Genomic DNA, 18,797 nt, shown 5'->3' with positions numbered 1-18,797 from the left:
CTCTGCCTCAGCAGGCAGTGGAGGCCAATTCTCTGGGTGCTTTCAAGAGAGAGCTAGATAGAGCTCTTAAAGACAGCGGAGTCAGGGGGTATGGGGAGAAGGCAGGAACGGGGTACTGATTGTGAATGATCAGCCATGATCACATTGAATGGCGGTGCTGGCTTGAAGGGCCGAATGGCCTACTCCTGCATCTATTGTCTACAGTCTAACAATATTGGTCAATGATTCTGGTATAAGTGATGAAAGAATGGGTCGACTGGGCTTGAATTCACTGGAATTTAGAAGGATGAGAGGGGATCTTATAGAAACATATAACATTCTTAAAGGATTGGGCAGGCTAGATGCAAGAAAAATGTTCCCGATGTTGGAGGAGTCCAGAACCAGGGGTCACAGTTTAAGAATAAGGGGTAGGCTATTTAGGACAGAGATGAGGAATTTTTTTTTCACCCAGAGAGTTGTGAATCTGTGGATTTCTCTGCCACAGAAGGCAGTGGAGGCCAATTCACTGGAAGTTTTCAAGAGAGAGTTAGATTTAGCTCTTAGAGCTAAAGGAATATGGGGAAAAAGCAGGAAATGGGTAGTGATTTTAGATGATCAGCCATGATCATATTGAATGGCGGTGCTGGGTTGAAGGACCGAATGGCCTACTCCTGCACCTATTGTTTCTATGTTTCTGTGATGGCTGTCCTTACCCGATTCACCAACAGCAGCAGGAGGGCACTGTCAGCTGACGTGCGAATGTCCAGACTGAACCGGGTGGCTATGTTGAAATTTCCTCTCCTTTGTATATTGCGCACAAACGCATAGCCTGAACCATCAAAGTAGAAGTTGGCAGCCCTGCTTTGGGCAAAGGCAAGTTTGTACCTGAAAAGTAAATAAGAGAACATACCCGATTTAAAATCAAGCTGTGCAAGTTTAGTTTACAAATTTGGAATTAATCTTGCTGCATGCAAACAGACCAATGTTAATCTATTCCACCACACAAAACGCATTTTCACCTTTAGTTCCTTCCACACCATCACCTTTGGGGCTGGATAATATTCTCCAAATAAGTGTCATCTCAGTGACATGTTCTTATGTTTGTGAACTTGCCACTAGTAATTAATCGAGAGCAAGAGTGCTAATGATTCACTTAGTTTCACTTTACACCTCCCTGTTCTGCATATTTATAAATGTGACTATTGATTGCTAGTTTCCCAAGTGCTTGAGATTTTCAATATCTAAATGGAAGTTTGCTGCAGCAATCACATATTTTGGCTCATAAGCAAAACTGCTGCCATAATCTTCAGACATTCTTTAAGCAATCTTCAGATTCTCTAACCCGGCTCCTTCCAAGAGATCTTGCAGTTCAATTCCTTAACTTTTCTTTGCCTCACACTTGCTTCAAACCTTACCTTTAACATTAACAAAACATTCTCAACAATGGCCGATTATTGTGTAGGAAAGAATTGCAGAGGCTGGTTTAAACTGAAGATAGACACAAAATACTGGAGTAACTCAGCGGAACAGGAGGCATCTCTGGAGAGTAGAAATGGGTGACGTTTCGGGTTGGGACCCTTCTTCAGACTGACCAATTAATGAATAACTAATGACCAATTACTGATGGTATTTCTCCCTGACAACAATCCAGCCTCTCAATAAGTTCACAAATTCATAAGTCATAGGAGCAGAATTAGACCATTCATTTCACGGAGTGTACTCCGCCATTAACTCATGGCTTATCTATCTTTCTCTCTCAACCCCATTCTCCCGTTTCTCTCCAGAACCTTTGGCATCTTTACTAATCAAGAATCTGTCAATCTCAATACACCCAATTATTAAGGAGGAGATTAGGTAAAATTTGTAATAACATCCTGCCATTAAATTCAGGAGTGCCCACAAGTCCCCATCATATTATTCATCTCTATGATTAGCAATCCCATTCCTTCCCACCTCCCCTGAAAGGCTGGTATCATTATGTCTAGTTTTTTTTTAAACCCCCAATTAATTATCAGGATCTGGGCAGTATTGGAAAAAGCTAGCATTTATAGTTCATCCGTAATTGCCCTTGAGAAGGTCATGGTGGGCTACTTTCTCAAATGGATGCAATTAATGTTATTGTATTCATTGTAACGTACAGTTTAAATCATATTTGAAAGAGGAGAGCATATTGTTGCAGCTGTTGCTTCTGTAATACCATCAGTGCTTGTGAAATGTCCTTGCCGAAAGAGGTCTTTAGACAGATGATGCAGTACCCTGAGAGTTCACAGGAACAGCTGCTAGACAGATTGTAGTTGCATGAAATCAATTTGAATCAGAGATGACAGTTTCACTGGCAATATTATTTATTGTTTTAATTTGCTTTTGCATGCTAAACTAAAATGGTGTTTAGCTGTACACTGAATAATTAGTACCTTAGGAAAATTGTCAGAAATAATTCCTTTAATTGGTACACTTCAATTTTCAACTTTTCAGGAGAGAGTTCTCAGGGCTAAAGGAATCAAGGGATATGGGGAAAAGCAGGAACGGGGTACTGATTTTAGATGATCAGCCATGATCATATTGAATTGCGGTGCTGGCTCGAGGGGCCGAATGGCCTAGTCCAGCACCTATTTTTCTATGTTTATTCAATGTTTACACTATTGATGAATTGGCTGCGTGCCAGTATGGGAATCAAGTTTCCAACTAGGCAAAACTGGATTGGCACAGTGTCTTTCAATTTATCTGGTTAAAATGTCTTTTTTTGAAAGTACTTTGCTGGCTTACAGTTTTGGATAGATACTTATATTCCAAAAGACTCAAAAGTCAAGAGTGTAATTGCCATATGTATTAGCAACAGAACAATGAAATTCTTATTTGCTGCAGCAAAACAGGCCCATTGATGCAACGAAGCACAAATAACTATGCAATAATCTGTAATACAATAAATTAATAATCAGTCATGCTAGGTAACTAGACCATAATAGTGCAAAACCGATGTACATTATGCGACCAAAACAAAGTCAATAATAGATCATAGTTGCTGTGGTAGGATTGTGGTTAATGTTGTGTGGAGCTCAAGAGCATAATGTTGCTGTTAAGTGTCGAGAAGCAGGAGATCAGGGTCCTCAGGCTTCTTCCTAATTTCTAATGGTAGTAGCTCGATGAGAGCATGGCCAGGGAGGAGTGGGTCTTAGATGATATCAGATGCCTTTTTGAGACAGCTCCTCCTATAGATCCATTTGATGGTGGGGAACAACAGTATACTAATGGCTAGATAGACCTAATGATGGTCTAAACCTTACTCAACTTTGTCAATGAATTAATGGATTTTTTGCCATTCGTTATTCTTTCAACTGTCCACTAACATAATCACTTGAATTAATTTAGTTTAGTTGAGAGATACAGCGCAGAAACAGGCCCTTCGGCCCACTGGGTCTGCACCAACCCGCATATTAATACTATTCGACACACACTCGGGACAATTTTTACAAGTACCAAGTTAATTTACCTACATACCAGTACGTCTTTGGAGTACGTCGGGAGGAAACTGGAGATCTTGGAGAAAACTCGCGCAGTTCACGGGAGAACGTACAAACTCTGTGCATACAGCCGGGTCTCCGGTGCTGCAAGCGCTGTAAGGCAGCAACTCTAACGCTGCACAACTTGGCCGCATTGAGCATTAGTAAGAAATTAATTCTAAAACTAGAATATTTTTACAGTGGACTTGGGATCCATTAGATAACTAGACTGAAGATAGACTTCTTCAGAAGAAGGGTCTCGACCCGAAACATCACCAATTCCTCTCCAGAGATGCCACCTATCCCTCTGAGGTACTCCTGCTTTTTGTGTCTATCTTCAGTTTAAACCAGCATCTGCAGTTCCTTCTTACAGATAACAAGACGCCTGTTTAGAAGAAAATAATGAGACACCTGCAATCTCTGCATCTTTTCTTATTTCTCTACACTAGAAGCAAACATATCAGGTCATCAGGGTGAAGATCTTTTAATGACCAAGATGTTTCTAAACCCACGGCTCTCAGAACATCTTAAGGCACAGCAATACCTATTCCTATTCCACATCTGGTGTTGGAGATGTACCACAACTCTGAAGATATCCACCAAATATATTTTACTTGGCTCCTTATGCTGGCTAAGTCAGGAGTGGAAATGCCACTCTGAATGCACCCTGGCACCAAAGGTATGCATCAGTTTGGCATCCTTCTTGATGGTAAAGGTATTTGAGCCTGCTTTTATGGCCTCTGCAGACAATACTGCCAGTTGCCAGAATCCAGATCGAAAGATCATTAAAAAAAATGAATCTCTAACTTTAGGGCAACTGGAATAGGATTATTTCAGTTCATTGAAATATCTTTTAAAGTACCTGGCATAAATCAGTGATAATTTTTTTGTTTTTGTTTTGAAGAATGCTACATGCATTGATTTCATACCTGGTACAAGGTCTCTGGACAGTTGTGTTCAGGTTGTATATGTGCTTGAAATTGTAAAGGCTTGTAATGTCACCATTAAGTGTGGCCAGTTCAATGCAGCCAACAAATCCAGGCAGGTTCAAGCTCCCAGGAAGCTGCAGTTCACAAAACACATTGAGTTCTCTTATTAGACGTCTCCTAACATGCAGAATCATATGAAAGGCTAGGCAGGGAAACAGTGGTTAATTGTAGGAGACACAAGCGAATGTGGGTGCTGCAATCTGGAGCAAAAAAAAGGAGAACAGCTGGAGGAACTCAGTGGGTTAGGCAACATCTATAGAGCAAAATGAACAAGTGACATTTTGGTTTGAGATTCATCATCTGGACTGAAAATATAGGGCAGAAATAGCCAGAGTAATTCTGCTCAAAGCATTATCAGAACATCATTCATTCTTTAGCTTATGAATAACCTGCCAATTCAATAAAAAACACAAAAACATGCAAGGAAATTGCAAGATGTGGGAAATCAGCCGAGGGTCTGATCAGGCACTTTGAAGCTTCTACTTTGTTTACAAGTTCAGAATTTCTTGCCAGTTATGGCGGTATATGTCGACAGCATGGCATGGATTTGCCGCCAGTATCCTACAGGTTCCGGCCTACTGATAGACTTAGGCTAAGATTTAGATGGTTCGTTTGGTCAATAGTGAGGACCCACTGCAGCAGTATAAGATTTATAATGCTGAACATTTGAGTCAAAAGTTAAAGGCTGACAAATGTAAAACCTGAAGTTCGTGTAAGAAGTGTTGAAACAACTTTCACCATTCAAATAATTTGGAATCCCTCATGTCATGGGAAATGAATACTGCATCGAATGAGATGGGACAGCAAACACATCGGAGTGAACACTTAAGCGGGGAGATGTCTGTCACTAAACATATCCATTGCTGCCATTGTATTTTATTTGTTATTCATAAAATGCCATGCTTACAAAAAAGCAGAGCATCTAATGGAGCAAGAAGCTGAAACCAGCAGCCTCCATAACGTAAATGTTCAAGAAAAAATCTGGGGGGGAGCATTTGGTAAAAAACGGGAGCAAAGAAGAAAAGGGGATAAATCATCCTCTAAAACTTGGAGGATAATGAAGTATAACTTCATCCCCTTGCACTGATCAGTCAGCTACATATTTTACTCTATTTCTGAAATTAACTGTAATAAAATCAATTTTCAAAACTGATGTGTCACTCTCTCGGTATAAATATCTAGCCAGTGGACATGCAAGATATTAATATTTTTAAATGGCAAATATTCTGTAAGTTTTTAGAGATACATTGACTGTGGGAATGGACTAATTTAGCATACCTGGAAATCTGGAGGTACACCTCCGACATAAAATACCATGTTGTCTGCTTCCAGATCCAGCAGAGAATCATTGCCTTCGGCTGATCCTTTCTGAATGAATTTTTGCTCCGCTGTGCTGCCGGGGCTGGGTAGGGTTAACTGTATTTTTCCATGCCTTCCAACTCTATCAGAGAAGGGGGAAAAATAACAAGTAAAGGTTGCTTCTATACAATTCTTCTTTAGCTTGGTCAATTCTGTAATCAGTCTTATAAATTATGAAAGGCCCTTATACAAGTTTTTCTTTATGCATTGAGGATATTACCTCAAAACCATAAGGTTGGGAACTCAAAGATTTTGATCTGGCAACAATGGAATGATAGCATCTGTCGAAATCAGTGCACCGAAGACACATGTCCACATCTGACATGGTGTTGAACTTGGTGCTGGTGTTTCCATACAATTATGCCTTCATTCTTCTAGCTGTTTTTAAAAGTTGAGATATAGCGCGGAAACAGGCCCTTCCACCCACACCGACCAGTGATCCCTGCACATTAACGCTATCCTACACACACTAGGGACAATTTTACACGTATACCATGCCAATTAACCTACATACCTGTATGCCTTTGGTGTGTGGGAGGAAACCGAAGATCTCAGAGAAAACCCACGTGGTCATGGGGAGAACGCACAAACTCCATACAGACAGCACCTGTAGTCGAGATCGAACCTGGGTCTCCGGTGCTGCAAGCACTGTAAGGCAGCAACTTTACTGCTGCGTCACTGTGCCGCCCATGGTGATGAGGGTGATTTGAATGGGAAGTATAGCTGCAAAAGCCTTAAAGAGCTACAGGGTGGATCTATAGTTGTGTGACACTGAAGCACAGAATGCAAGTGTTCAATGCGTAGCCTAGGTAATCTAATCCTTAAAATATGATCTGGCAGAGTGAGTCCCCTCATGGTTAGGAATGATTTTTTTAAACAATTTTTGAATCCCTTAGAGCAAAATAAAGCATGTTTTTAATGTGTATTAGTATCCTCTTGCAAATTAATACTCAAACAAAGTAAATAAAAAACTATAGGTAAGTACCAGTTTTCTAAAATATTGCAACATTGAAAATGCTCATTTAAGGCATGGTGTTAATAAATGAGAAGGAAGAGGAAGTTACCTTTCTATTTTGATTAAATTGAAGTAGTTTGGCCAAGTGCTCACAGGTTTTGAGTTTAAAATAATTTCAATATCGCCGCTCCCCAGATTGTAGACAAAAACCAGATTGTCATTCTTAATACTCAAACCAATGTAATCTTTCCCGCCCTAAAACATTAAAAAAATTACAAACAAAAAGCTTTATTTAGTCCATTAAGCTGAATCATGATTACAGAAACACTCTTTTTCTCTGTGTACATCAATAATTTTTGAAGCTTTGAAAATAACATTGGCTTGAGTAGGTGAACTCACATTCTTGTTTCCAAGATACATTATGAATCTATCTTGTTTGGCACTTGATGAAGGAACTTGCATGTACAGACTCATTGAAGTAAAAGACTTGAGCTCCTCCAGATTTGATTTTGCATGAACGTCTACAGCAGATTGGCCATCAAACTTCATAGACACTTGAACCTGAGGTGAAATAAGAATGCCAAATATTCTGTCAGATTATATTGTTTGAAAATCCTTACATTTGACAGTTAAACAACGTCTGTGAAAGAAGCAATAATTTAAATCAAAAAAGTATAATACCTGGGGTAGGAAATGGGTGATAGTAGCTTTCACAAACCTGGCTAAAGGTTAAGGGACTGTTACTATTATTTTGATGGGTGATAGAAGCTGAGAGCCCACCTCTTGTATATTGGACAATGAGTGGAAGCTAAGTTCCAATCTAATACATTTCACTCTCCCAAGTGTGAAAGTAATAAACTGGTGGCAACTTAAGGAGAACTATGTCACACTGTAAAATTTATCTGTTTTGAATGTCTTAACTGAAGCTTAAAGAGTGTGTTTAGCTCTAATTTAAATTAAGAGTGCATTCAGGGAGATAAGCTGTACGATCAAGGGAGGGGCTAGGAAAGGCGAAAAGGGATAAATATGAAAAGAAAATCTGATGAGAGGGAGCCTGGGCACCATTTGATAGGTTAATAATTCACCCCTGAAAAAAAATCTTATGAACTAAAGAACTGGATAAATTATTTGTAAAAATAAATTTAACAATAGCTTTAGGAAATCAGAAAATGGTGTTTGCAACAAATATTAGTAGGACTAACCGATAAACACCATATGTGCACCAGATAGTTTTTGCATATTTTTGTACAAGTTGAGAGTGCATGGACACTTCTTTCAATCTGCTCACAAGCCAATAAATCATACAAAAATTGCTACTGGAATGAAACGTGCAGAGTTTATACATTATGAATCAAAAAGTAGCTGTAAATAGAAACATTTGTGCAAAAGGCATAAATGAAAGACCAAGAATTGCAATGGGTATATAACAATCAATGTGAACATTAATAATTTAATAAGCACTATTTGGCTAATTAGCTCCACCTTTGAGGTAACCATAGATGAAAGATTTACAAAACCTTGATTAATTACAGTTTATTTCATGTCATTTCTCCACATGGAGATAATTGACTGAATTGAATTCTGCAACGGTGTATTTATTTAAAGAATTGTGGCCTGAACTTATTTTGGCCCAAAGGTGCTCTTTGAAATAATGCTGAAAACATGGTCATACTGACCTGATTTGATTTTCACCTCATGTGGTTTAGGTTAGGTGGCAAAAATACAAGCACAACATTTGAGCATCACACTGTCTTCTCAGTATTCTATTAATTCATTTATTAAACGGGATTTCTCACCTTGCTGGCCACATTCTTGGACTGTGCAATCAATTCCCGGATTCGCCGAATACTGGCAGAAATATTGCTTGCTGTCCTTTTTTCTTCCACAACGCGAAGTTTATCCAAAAGCTGTGGAACTATTTCTGTCAAATTTTTCACTGTAAAACACAAAGGCAACGATGGATTTGCAGGCTGCAAGACTGGAAGCAATTGAAACTACAGCAAGAAACCCGTAAGTAGCAGTGAATTAAAATTCTGCATTTATTTTTCTGTATAAGATGCAAGGTTGTTCATTTATTTTACAATAATAGAATTAATTGAAAATGCATGATTTGTCCACAATTGGTTGTCCACAGTTGTCTCGAGCAAACTCATCAATTTCTTCTGCAAAAAAAAAACACAGGTTTTTTTTGATAATAGAATTAATTGAAAATGCATGATTTCTCCACAATTGGTTGTATAATTGTCTCGAGCAAACTCATCAATTTCTTCTGCAAAAAAAAACCACAGGTTTTTTTGGAACAAAAGAGATCTAAATGTGAGGTGCAAGATAATCTGAGTATGGAGACACAAGGAACTGCACATGCTGGAAACTTGAGCAAAATGTAAACACAGTGAGTGAGTCAGGCAGCATCTGTGGAGAGAAAGGGTAGGTGACCTTTCTGGCCGGGACCCTTTACAGGTATGTATTCACTGGAATTTAGAAGGATGAGAGGAGATCAGGGGTCACCGTTTAAGAATAAGGGGTAGGCCATTTAGGACTGAGATGAGGAAAAACATTTTCACCCAGAAAGTTGTGAATCTGTGGAATTCTCTGCCACAGAAGGCAGTGGAGGCCAATTCACTGGATGTTTTCAAGAGAGAGTTAGATTTAGCTCTTAGGGCTAAAGGAGTCAAGGGATATGGGGAAAAAGTAGGAACGGGTTACTGATTTTAGATGATCCGCCATGATCATATTGAATGGCGGTGCTGGCTTGAAGGGCCAAATACCCTACTCTTGCACCTATTTTTCTATGTTTCTATGTTTCAGATAATCTGAGTACCTGTGTCACCAGCTGAGCTCACTGTCTTCTGGAAAGCAATTCCATCATCAGCAGAAGTGGTCAGATTCTGAAGCCAGCCTCTCACCAATTCACCCATGGGGTTGACAGTCTGTAGAACCATTCGGGAAGTCTCCTTTGCTTCCTCTGCAATCAGCTTTGACTGGTTTAACTTGTTGTTACCTGAAATGATTATATTTTAAGAAATAGTTTAATGTCTTGGACCAGACTCTTCATCAGTTTTTCTTGTAACAAAGATATGACCCTTACCATGGATTGGCTGTTTCACACAGGCACAAACAATTTGTGCATCAACATAATCTGTACAGAAGTTACATTTTTAAAATAAATTCTGAATGTAAGTGTCAAGATTTTCCACTCTTCCCTTTACTAACTGACACCAGGGGTGGTTTAAGCACCTGTTTTGCTGGATACCTGGTCAGTTTTCCAGCCCTCAGATTCCCAATCAGAAGGGATAGGTGATGTGCAATTTGTTTTCCGTTCAAGATACTACTTAGCATTTCTAAATTCAAAGGATATCCACCCTACCTGTGGGCAGCCTGGGGGATATATAGCATATATATATATATAGGGGGATATATTAGATTTAAGGAGGAGAAAATCTATATATTTGACCACAAAGTTATGGGTTACATGGTCTCGGGTATCTATTTTGAATTAAGAGGTCCATTGTTGCAAATAGAGAGACTCCCATCCCTGCTAACTAAAGTACAAGACTAAGTGCAACTAATCTCGCCCATTCACCACCACCTGTTTTTCCAAGGTTCGAATATTGTTATAAATAAAGGTTGCGAATATATCTCAAGGGAACATATCTCTGAAATGCACTTACTTGATTCCATTGATGACAATTTATTGATAGCATCTGACAAGAGGTTCATTGTATAATTTTTCTTCCTAATAACTATATCCACCTGGTGCCTGATCTCATTAAAAGCCCCATCTGTAGGAAGGTAAGTGATATTAAATTAATAATGATTTATAAGATACTCTTAAGCTAACCCAAACATTCCCCCAGGCACTTGTCCTCATTTCTCTTTGTAAAGTCATATTATACAGAATCTAAAAGAAACACGATTATCACTGCACTAGAAAATCTCAAATACTTCTCAGTCTTACGTCCATTATCCAATTATCAAAAATGTCAATTGGTCTTTTAAATGTAAAAATGTGGTGTACAATTAAAGTAAGTGTATATGGTTATTGCAAGCCATGTTGTTTTAGTCATGGACCTCGACTCCAAGGTGCCCATCTGAGGCCCTAACCTCTGAGCACAACTAAACTTCATTTGCTGGTAGCTGCGTTTGGGCGTGGAAGTGCAGAGGTGTGGAGTGCAGAGGTGTGTGGGGCTGGGTGATGGAGAAAGATCTACTGGTTACATATCCAATTGGGCATGGGGAGTGTTGTTTAACAGCAGAGGAGATTGATTGCTACATTGGCTAGGATTTTGGTGTTGGCTAAATGGGTTGACTATTGCAGTTTTGGTGCCAAATGTTTAGAAATGGAGGTGGCTTTGTTGCAAATTGGCAGGGAATTGCAATGGATTTCAGTCAGAGCCGAAGGGGTGCTGCATCAGTCAAGACTTGAGGAGTAGTGGGAGAATGTCCAGCTGACTGGGAATTATTGCCATGATTACGTTGGGGTGCTATTTAATGTATGAAGGACATCATACATTATATGATGTAAGGGTGTTGAGTTTGTTGATAATTGCATTGGGGTCACGGATGATTGGAAAACTTTGAAATCAGGGATTGAGGGTCAGTAACAATTGGGGGGGTTGTCAAGATTCATGTAGTTCCTGGCCAATGGCAATGATTGGCATGGTGGTGGATGTAATTCAATACAGAAATAATTTGTATGGAAAAACCAATGTAAACCTGAGGTCACAATTCTGAAAGGGACATACGAACCGGTGACTGCAAGCATAAAGTTTATTAATAATAAAGTCATGAAACATTTTATTTACTTTTTGAGACTTGGATCAGATTTTCAACTTGCTACCATGCCATGAAACTGAGCTGCCTTTTATAAAATCCCCCAAGAACATACACTGTAGAACATAGAACAGGACAGCACAGGAACAAACCCTTCAGCCCCAAATGTCCGTGCCTGCAGATGATCCATTCCATTCCTTGCATATCCACATGCCAATCCAAAAGCTTCTTAAATGCAAGTATCACATCTGCCTCCACCACCAGTCCATTTTCATCTCATTGATTCTCATTTATTTGCAATAGAAAATAAAAAATGTTCAATTTTTACAAGGCAATTAATCTGAAATGCAGCTATGTTTACTTAAGGACTTTATAGTTCAGCAATTCATGCAAAATCCGCAGATTTTAATCGCCCAGTTTCAGAAGAGAGCTTGGACAGGGAAATAGCTTCCTTGGCCAGAATTTTTTTCATCATGTTGCCATCGTGAAGACACTCTGTCTGCCTGTAAGCAGAAATAGGACATACTTTTGGTGCACAAAACTATCCCCACCCCCTCCTCCCCAAACTACATCCAGATTCCCGATCATGTTTTGCTCTTCAAATGTATTTTGTGGTTGTGACCTGCATACCTTAAGAAGGAAAAAATAACCTTAGCAATCATCAAAGCATGACAATTAGGAATTGACAATAATTGCCAAACTTGTCATCCCAATATCTCATAGGTAGTCATTTAGAAATAAATCATGTGGTATGATTGTATGAATACATGGTAAATCAAATCATATAAATCATAAATTCCTGCAGAAAGAAAAAAAAGACTCCGGGACAGATGGTTTCAATGGAGGTAGGTTGTAGAGTGGGAGGCAGATCAATCATTTAATTACATTGAGAAGGCTACATGTCTCAAGGTTCAAAAAATATTTGGAGATTCATACTAAGAAACCTGTCAGCTTGAAGAAAGTGAAAGGGATAGGCTTGTTGTTCCTTCATTCCCCACACTGGCCAGCTTCTAACATCACATTCCTCGACCACATCCATCTGCACCTTGCCAAAGGATCACTTCCATCCCTAACAGTTTCCTCCCTCATGAAACCAGACTTGATTCAAATCATTGCTGACTTTCCATGACCTGTTCAACAACAAAGACCTTAAGTATACTTAAAAGGAAACCTGCTTTTGGAATGAGAAGGAGTTCTGCATCAGGATATGCTCAAGAATTCTCTGAGGGCTCAAAATTGCACTCCTACTTTGAATGTCTGTACTTACAGTCTTTGATTGTCTCAGCTAATTCATTTACTTTGTTCAGAAGCACCTCACTGATGTTTCTGTGCCATGTGCTCTGCGTTTGAATTCCTTCAACAGCCTGTAAAACAATTATAAATACATTCTCAACATACTCAGCCAGACTTTCCTTCCTTGACTAGGAAGGTTTCAATCAAGGTCAATCAGTAAATAAAAGTAAATCCATGACACAATAAGCTGGATTTTTCTCTTGGCAGAACTTTTGACAGAAACAGAGATTGAAAATGGGAAAAGTTTTGGATTAAAGTGCCTTTTTAAAGACAACCTTTCTAATACTGCAGTGCTCCTTCAATTAAAGTTTCATCAAACCAATATTTATAGAATGAGCATTGACTCCATGTCCATTTGATTCCTGGTCAAAGTATTTCCACTGAGTCAAAGGCAACACCTTTCCTTTTCTTAAATTCTATTTTTGAATTATTTGATTTAAAAGACCTCTGCTGAGACATCAGAAATATTTAAGGAAACCATAAGTAAATCTTTAAATGCCAATCAATCAAGGAAGAGATTTTTAAATATGTAACAGTTTCCAGACGGTTTCAGAATCAAAATTATTACAGGTTGTATATTGATGCTGGCACTCCTCAACCTACCCATTAAGCAACGTATTTTTCTCTCAAGTTGTCCTCGTATGAGCTCCTAGCATGTTACAGTTATCCATGCAGCAGCACAGTGGCACCGTTGTGAAGCAGCTGCCTCACAGAGCCAGAGACCAGGGTTCAATCCTGACCTCGTGTGTTGTTTATTGTGAAGTGTGTATGTCCTGCTTTAGACTTTGTGGGTTTCCTTTGAGTGCTCCAGTTTCCTCCCACAATCCAAAAATGTGCGTGATGATAAGTTAATTTGCCACTATAAATTGCCCCAATTGTGTAGGTGAGTGGTCGAATCTGAGAATAAATTATGAGAATGTGCAGAGAATAATAAATGAGATTAACATAGGACGGGTGTAAATTGGTCATTGATAGTATGTGTGGACTCAGTGGGCTGAAAGGTCTGCTTCATGCAGTAGTTCTCTTTGACTATAAGGTGTTTACCTAGATGTTAGTACTCTGCTTCTACTCTACCTATAACCTTTTCAGTTGTGCAATGTGATTTACCTTGCATTACATTCACAAACTCGATGGGCAGAAGGGGCTGTTTCTGTGCTATGGCAGTATTATCCTAACTTTAACATTCTCAGCTCCGCTAACAAGGTTAAAATAGGTAGTTACATTTCTCTTTGATAGGTAATGATAGTTACACAGTGCTAACTTTCATAAAGCCGGGAGGCATGGCAGCAATTTCCCATTTCTAAGAGAAAAGCTCCTCGCTTAACTATGTTTTTTTCAAAGAGTCTTTTACAGAATAGAAACAGAAACACTTACATCTTCAGCTCTCTGTGCTGCATTGAGCAAAGTGGTTGCATTCTGCTCAGCCTCTGCCACATATTGGACAATATTGTCATAGACATTTGAAGCATTTATTGCCTTCTGGACGATACCATTTGCATCAGTACTCTTCAAAATACTGTTAGAAAAGGAATAGTTTATTATTTTGTAGATGAGGTAGTTGAGGCAGGTACTATCGCAACTTTTAAGAAACATTTAGACAAGTATGTGGATAGGATAGATTTAGAGAGATATATGAGCCAAACACAGGCAGGTGGGACTAATGTAGATGGGACCTGTTGGTCGGTGTGAGCAAGTTGGGCCAAAGGGCCTGTTTCCATGCTGTACGACTGCATGACTCTCTCTGACTCTATGATAAGACATAGGAACTGATTTTAATCACCGTCTGCTTTGTATGAATATTGGAGGCAGGGATTTAAAGTGTTAGGATGGGTTCACAGCATATCTCTGCTGTTATCCCATTTGCAATGGTTTTATTACCCTGTATTTAGGCAGAGGACAGTTGCCTGTTCCTGAGGATGTGGGATTAACTGTAATAGCGTTTGTATCCCAATGATGCTTTAGATACAACAGCCAATTTAACTGTGGCATGATCCAAGAGAAATTTGGACAGAGGAAGCCCAAATCAAATGTTTTAGTCAACTATTTAAGATGTCCATTTTGAATAGGAAGGGGATGTATAGAACTAGGCACTCTGGAAAATGGTTCAAGGAAATATTAGAATTCTGACACAAAATATTTTTTAAGGCAAGGTACAACCCTGCAATATACTGGAATACTAACATTTCTGGTAAAATTGTAGTGTTGTTTAAAAGACACGAGTCTATACCAGATGAAGAATTAGATCTATTTCAATAAATGGTGAATAAATGTCAAATGCATGTTTATCAATATCCACTGGGGTGGGTGCTGCTTTACATCCTCGTTGTCCACCCTGGGTAGTTCTACGGAACTGGCAAAATTTGCAGCAAAGCATCAACTACGGTACTCTGAAGCACCAATTGCCACTTTTGATTGTTGTAGTTGACATACGAAAGAAGAATATCCACTGAGCTATTGTCTTTTATTTAATTATACATATTTTTGCCTGAATTTTGTTACATGGACCCATTGAATAGGGCAACTTACTTGGACAATTCTGCGGCATATTTGCGAAGATTTTCGGCTTGATTTATAGCCAGGAGAGCCAGTTCTTTATCATAGATGGAGAGATTTGTTAGTTTCTGCCGCAATACATTCTGGGCACCGTCTATTGAGGCATGGAATGTAGACAGGTTCTGAAAGGAACGTCATTCACAAAAAGCAAATCAAAAGTTAGAAACTCAAAAATGTTATTGTAAACTCCCCGTAATGAAAGAAGAACTTCAGAAGTACCAACTAATATTAATAGTAAAATTGTAAATAAAGTACTATGCTAATGTAAAGTTATTAAAAAGTTAAATATTTTCAGATGAAAGAGGAAACATTTTGAATAGAAAACATAGACACATGGAAATTTATCCAAAAAATGACCTAAAGGCTGAAGTAACTCAGTGGGAAAGGCAGCATTTCTGGACAACATGGATAGGTGACGTTTCAGGTCAGGATCTTTCTTCAGATTCTTTCTTTGGCAGGGGAGCGGGGGGGGGGGGGGGGGGGAGGTTGGGGGGGGGGCAATGTTTGTAGGTTAGTTACCTAGAAGTGGGGAAATTAATGTTCATATCATTGAGTTGTAAGCTACCAAGCAGAATATGCGGTGCTGTTCCTCTCGTTGATGTTTGGCCTCACTCTGGCAATGGAGGAAGTCGTGAACAGCAAGGTCAGCGTGGGAATGGGAGGCGGAGTTAAATGGTTTGAAAAAGTCTGAACAGGGTCCTGATCAGAAGCAGCACCTATCCATGTTCTCCAGAGATGTTGTCTGACCCGCTGAGTTACTCCAATACTATGTGTCTGCCTTTGAACAGATTTATGTTCAGAAATGTATTTGTGATTGATACCACACATTAATGTCACTGCATTGGTTTACGTGCGTCTCTGTTTAGGTTTGAGCTTTTCATATCTATATACTAAAAATCTTGTTTGTTTATTTGTTTGTTCCTGAAACCCAAAACGGTAGTGCGACAATTTTAGACCCATTTTACTCACCGTCGTCCCTTTGGTGCTAATAGAAGAAGTTTCATTGAAATCGGTGTTATATTTTTAAAGTTATTCACATTTAAAAGTTTAAATCTATCTCCTAGGGAGGGTGGGGGGAGGGAGGGAGGGAGGGAGGGAGGGAGGGAGGGAAGGAGGATAAGGGGGGGTTGAGGGGGATGGAGTGGGGGGAGGGAAGGGGGAGGGGAAGGGGTGAGGGGAAGGGGAAGGGGAGGGGGAGGGGAGGGGAGGGAGGGTGGAGGAAGTTGGGGGAGGTAAGGGGGAGAGGGAGGAGAGGGGGTGGGGGGGAAAGAGGAGGGAGGGGGAGGATGGGGGGAGGGGGGGAGGAGAGGGTGCTGCACCAATGCAGGAGAGGTTTGGGCCCAATGGGTTCACTTGATCTAGTATGTTTTTTTTTAATTCTCTTATCGTATTTTGCCTTCTATTGGCTTTTTGAGTCAGCTATGACTCAGTTGGTTGGGCTCTTGGCACAAAGTTCAAGTCCACTTCTGGAATTTAAGTACATAAATCTATGTTGACACTCAAGTGCGATACCAAGTTAGTGCCGCATCATTAGAGAACTGGCTTACATATGAAATGCTAACTATATCACATTGAATCCTGTACCATTTCAAGGCAGAAAATGGCAGAAATCCCCATGGTGACTAATAATACCAACAAAAACACATTAAGATGATGATTAAACTTTAACATGCATCAGATTTTGGCACAATGTAAAATGTACTATTTAAGTTATCTTCACACATAGATTTCTATCATTTTCCTTTCGTTAAACACAAAATGTATACAGATCCCTTTACTCATACCCTCATGATCTGTGTGTATGTCTACATGTTCTTCACCTCCCTTTTGTTTCCTTTGTAGAAACTGTCCTTCTTCAGGAGACTGGATCCATGTCTGAAACCACAGTTTTCAGGCTCACTCGAATGACGCTGGTTGACCTTAATCTAGTATTTTCTGCTGTTCCTAACAAACTCATTGCAGTCTATTGAGATGGATGCTTTGTGGTTCTTGGCTGGAAATCTACAGTTTCCACAGAACTTTGACTAATAACATTAATAAAGGAAAAACCTTTTAGTTAAGAATCATATTCCTGTGTTTAGACCATGATTGTAATGGACAAGGCAATTAAAAAAATATTGAAAGCTTTTATTTAAAAAGCATAGTGCTGAGAGCTATATGGATCGACGTGATGGAGACACAAAACATCACAAATGTTGATATCTCGAGTTTAAAAAAATTGCTGCATGAATTCAATGGGTCAGGCAGCATCTGTGGAGGGAAATGGCAGACAGTTTTGGGATGATGGAGGTGGCTGTTCTTTGTATGGGACTGAGGTCTTGTCTACTTTTAAAACAGATGCAAAGCTTTTTTGTTACTGTCTGAAGAAGAGACAGGAGCTCATTTGATGACCTAACTATCATTTCCTAACTGTCAACAGTGGATGATCTGCCATGATCACAATGACTGGCAGTGCTGGCTCGAAGGGCCAAATGGCCTCCTCCTATACCTATTTTTATGTTTCTAACTGGCAACCCTAAAGATTGGTCTTTTTTTTATGGTGGGGTTTGTTTGCTGTAATTGGCTACAAAACAGTAAATGTAATTCAAATGTAAAAGAAACACATTGGGACATTAAGCATGTACAGGTACACCACTGATTTTCTGGCAACTGATGGTCCGGCATCTCCTTTAATCCGGAAAAACGTACCAGAGCGTACTTGACATTTTTCCCGAAAGTCCTCCTGAAAATATGATGCCTAGACTGGGTGAAGCGGTTGATCTCGATTTCACTGGGACTTCCGCGACCTGACTTAATGCAATTCACCAACGGCTCCCGGACAATTCACCAGACATGGACATCGAACACAGAGAGGCCCCGCATAAATCACAGAAGAATTTGGACCAACTCAAAACTGCCACCCTATATCTTCTCCAAAACATTTTGCCACATCTGTGAAGAGTCTGGTGAGCCCACATTGGTATTGGTATTGAGCCCACATTTAGAGGATTGTGTTCAGTTTTGGTCACGCTGTTATCGGAAGGATGTTGTTAATATGGAAAGGGTGCAGAGAAGATTTAGAAGGATATTGCCAGGACTCGAGGGCCTGAGCTATAGGGAGAGGTTGAGCAGGCTAGGACTTTATTTCTTGGAATGCTGGAGAATGAGAGGTGATTTTTTTTTTTGGGGGGGGGGTTTCCCACCTCAGAACCCACAAAACTGAAGGGGACATAAGTTATCCTTGATACCAAAGGGCTGCCTAAAAAGTAAACTCTAAAGAGTGTGCTGTTGCAGTTTTCTTTAGGATACCAGCAGGAGTCAGTGAATCGATGAGAACTTCAGTAATATACAGACTATTCTCATTCTGAAAGCTCTGAAAATGCTATGTTTGATTACACTAGGCGACAATGAATTTGT

The 18,797-nt window shown here is 39.6% G+C and overlaps 2 protein-coding genes across 5 annotated transcripts in view; one reads left to right on the top strand and one right to left on the bottom strand.

Annotated features, from left to right (window-relative positions):
* lama4 (laminin, alpha 4) overlaps nucleotides 1–18,797 on the bottom strand; it is a 109,425-nt gene that overhangs the window by 29,519 nt on the left and 61,109 nt on the right. Inside the window, exons 15-25 of one of the 2 annotated variants that reach the window (XM_078399608.1) lie at nucleotides 15,375–15,523; nucleotides 14,223–14,364; nucleotides 12,823–12,919; nucleotides 10,454–10,564; nucleotides 9,604–9,783; nucleotides 8,579–8,718; nucleotides 7,182–7,343; nucleotides 6,892–7,037; nucleotides 5,747–5,909; nucleotides 4,409–4,542; nucleotides 693–864 (exon numbers count right to left, since the gene is read on the bottom strand). In XM_078399608.1, coding sequence (XP_078255734.1) covers nucleotides 693–864; nucleotides 4,409–4,542; nucleotides 5,747–5,909; nucleotides 6,892–7,037; nucleotides 7,182–7,343; nucleotides 8,579–8,718; nucleotides 9,604–9,783; nucleotides 10,454–10,564; nucleotides 12,823–12,919; nucleotides 14,223–14,364; nucleotides 15,375–15,523 — 1,596 coding nt within the window. The remainder of the gene's footprint in view (nucleotides 1–692; nucleotides 865–4,408; nucleotides 4,543–5,746; nucleotides 5,910–6,891; nucleotides 7,038–7,181; nucleotides 7,344–8,578; nucleotides 8,719–9,603; nucleotides 9,784–10,453; nucleotides 10,565–12,822; nucleotides 12,920–14,222; nucleotides 14,365–15,374; nucleotides 15,524–18,797) is intronic. The other variant, XM_078399609.1, reaches the window with a different exon arrangement.
* Nucleotides 1–18,797, top strand: part of LOC144593671 (protein FAM229B-like) — a 79,099-nt gene that overhangs the window by 47,446 nt on the left and 12,856 nt on the right. The window lies entirely within an intron of this gene.

Source organism: Rhinoraja longicauda, chromosome 5 (assembly GCF_053455715.1).
Source record: "Rhinoraja longicauda isolate Sanriku21f chromosome 5, sRhiLon1.1, whole genome shotgun sequence".
In the NCBI taxonomy this organism is placed as follows: Eukaryota; Metazoa; Chordata; class Chondrichthyes; order Rajiformes; family Arhynchobatidae; genus Rhinoraja; species Rhinoraja longicauda.
Note: the sequence above shows the minus strand (reverse complement) of the source record. Positions and strands in the feature narration are given on the sequence as shown.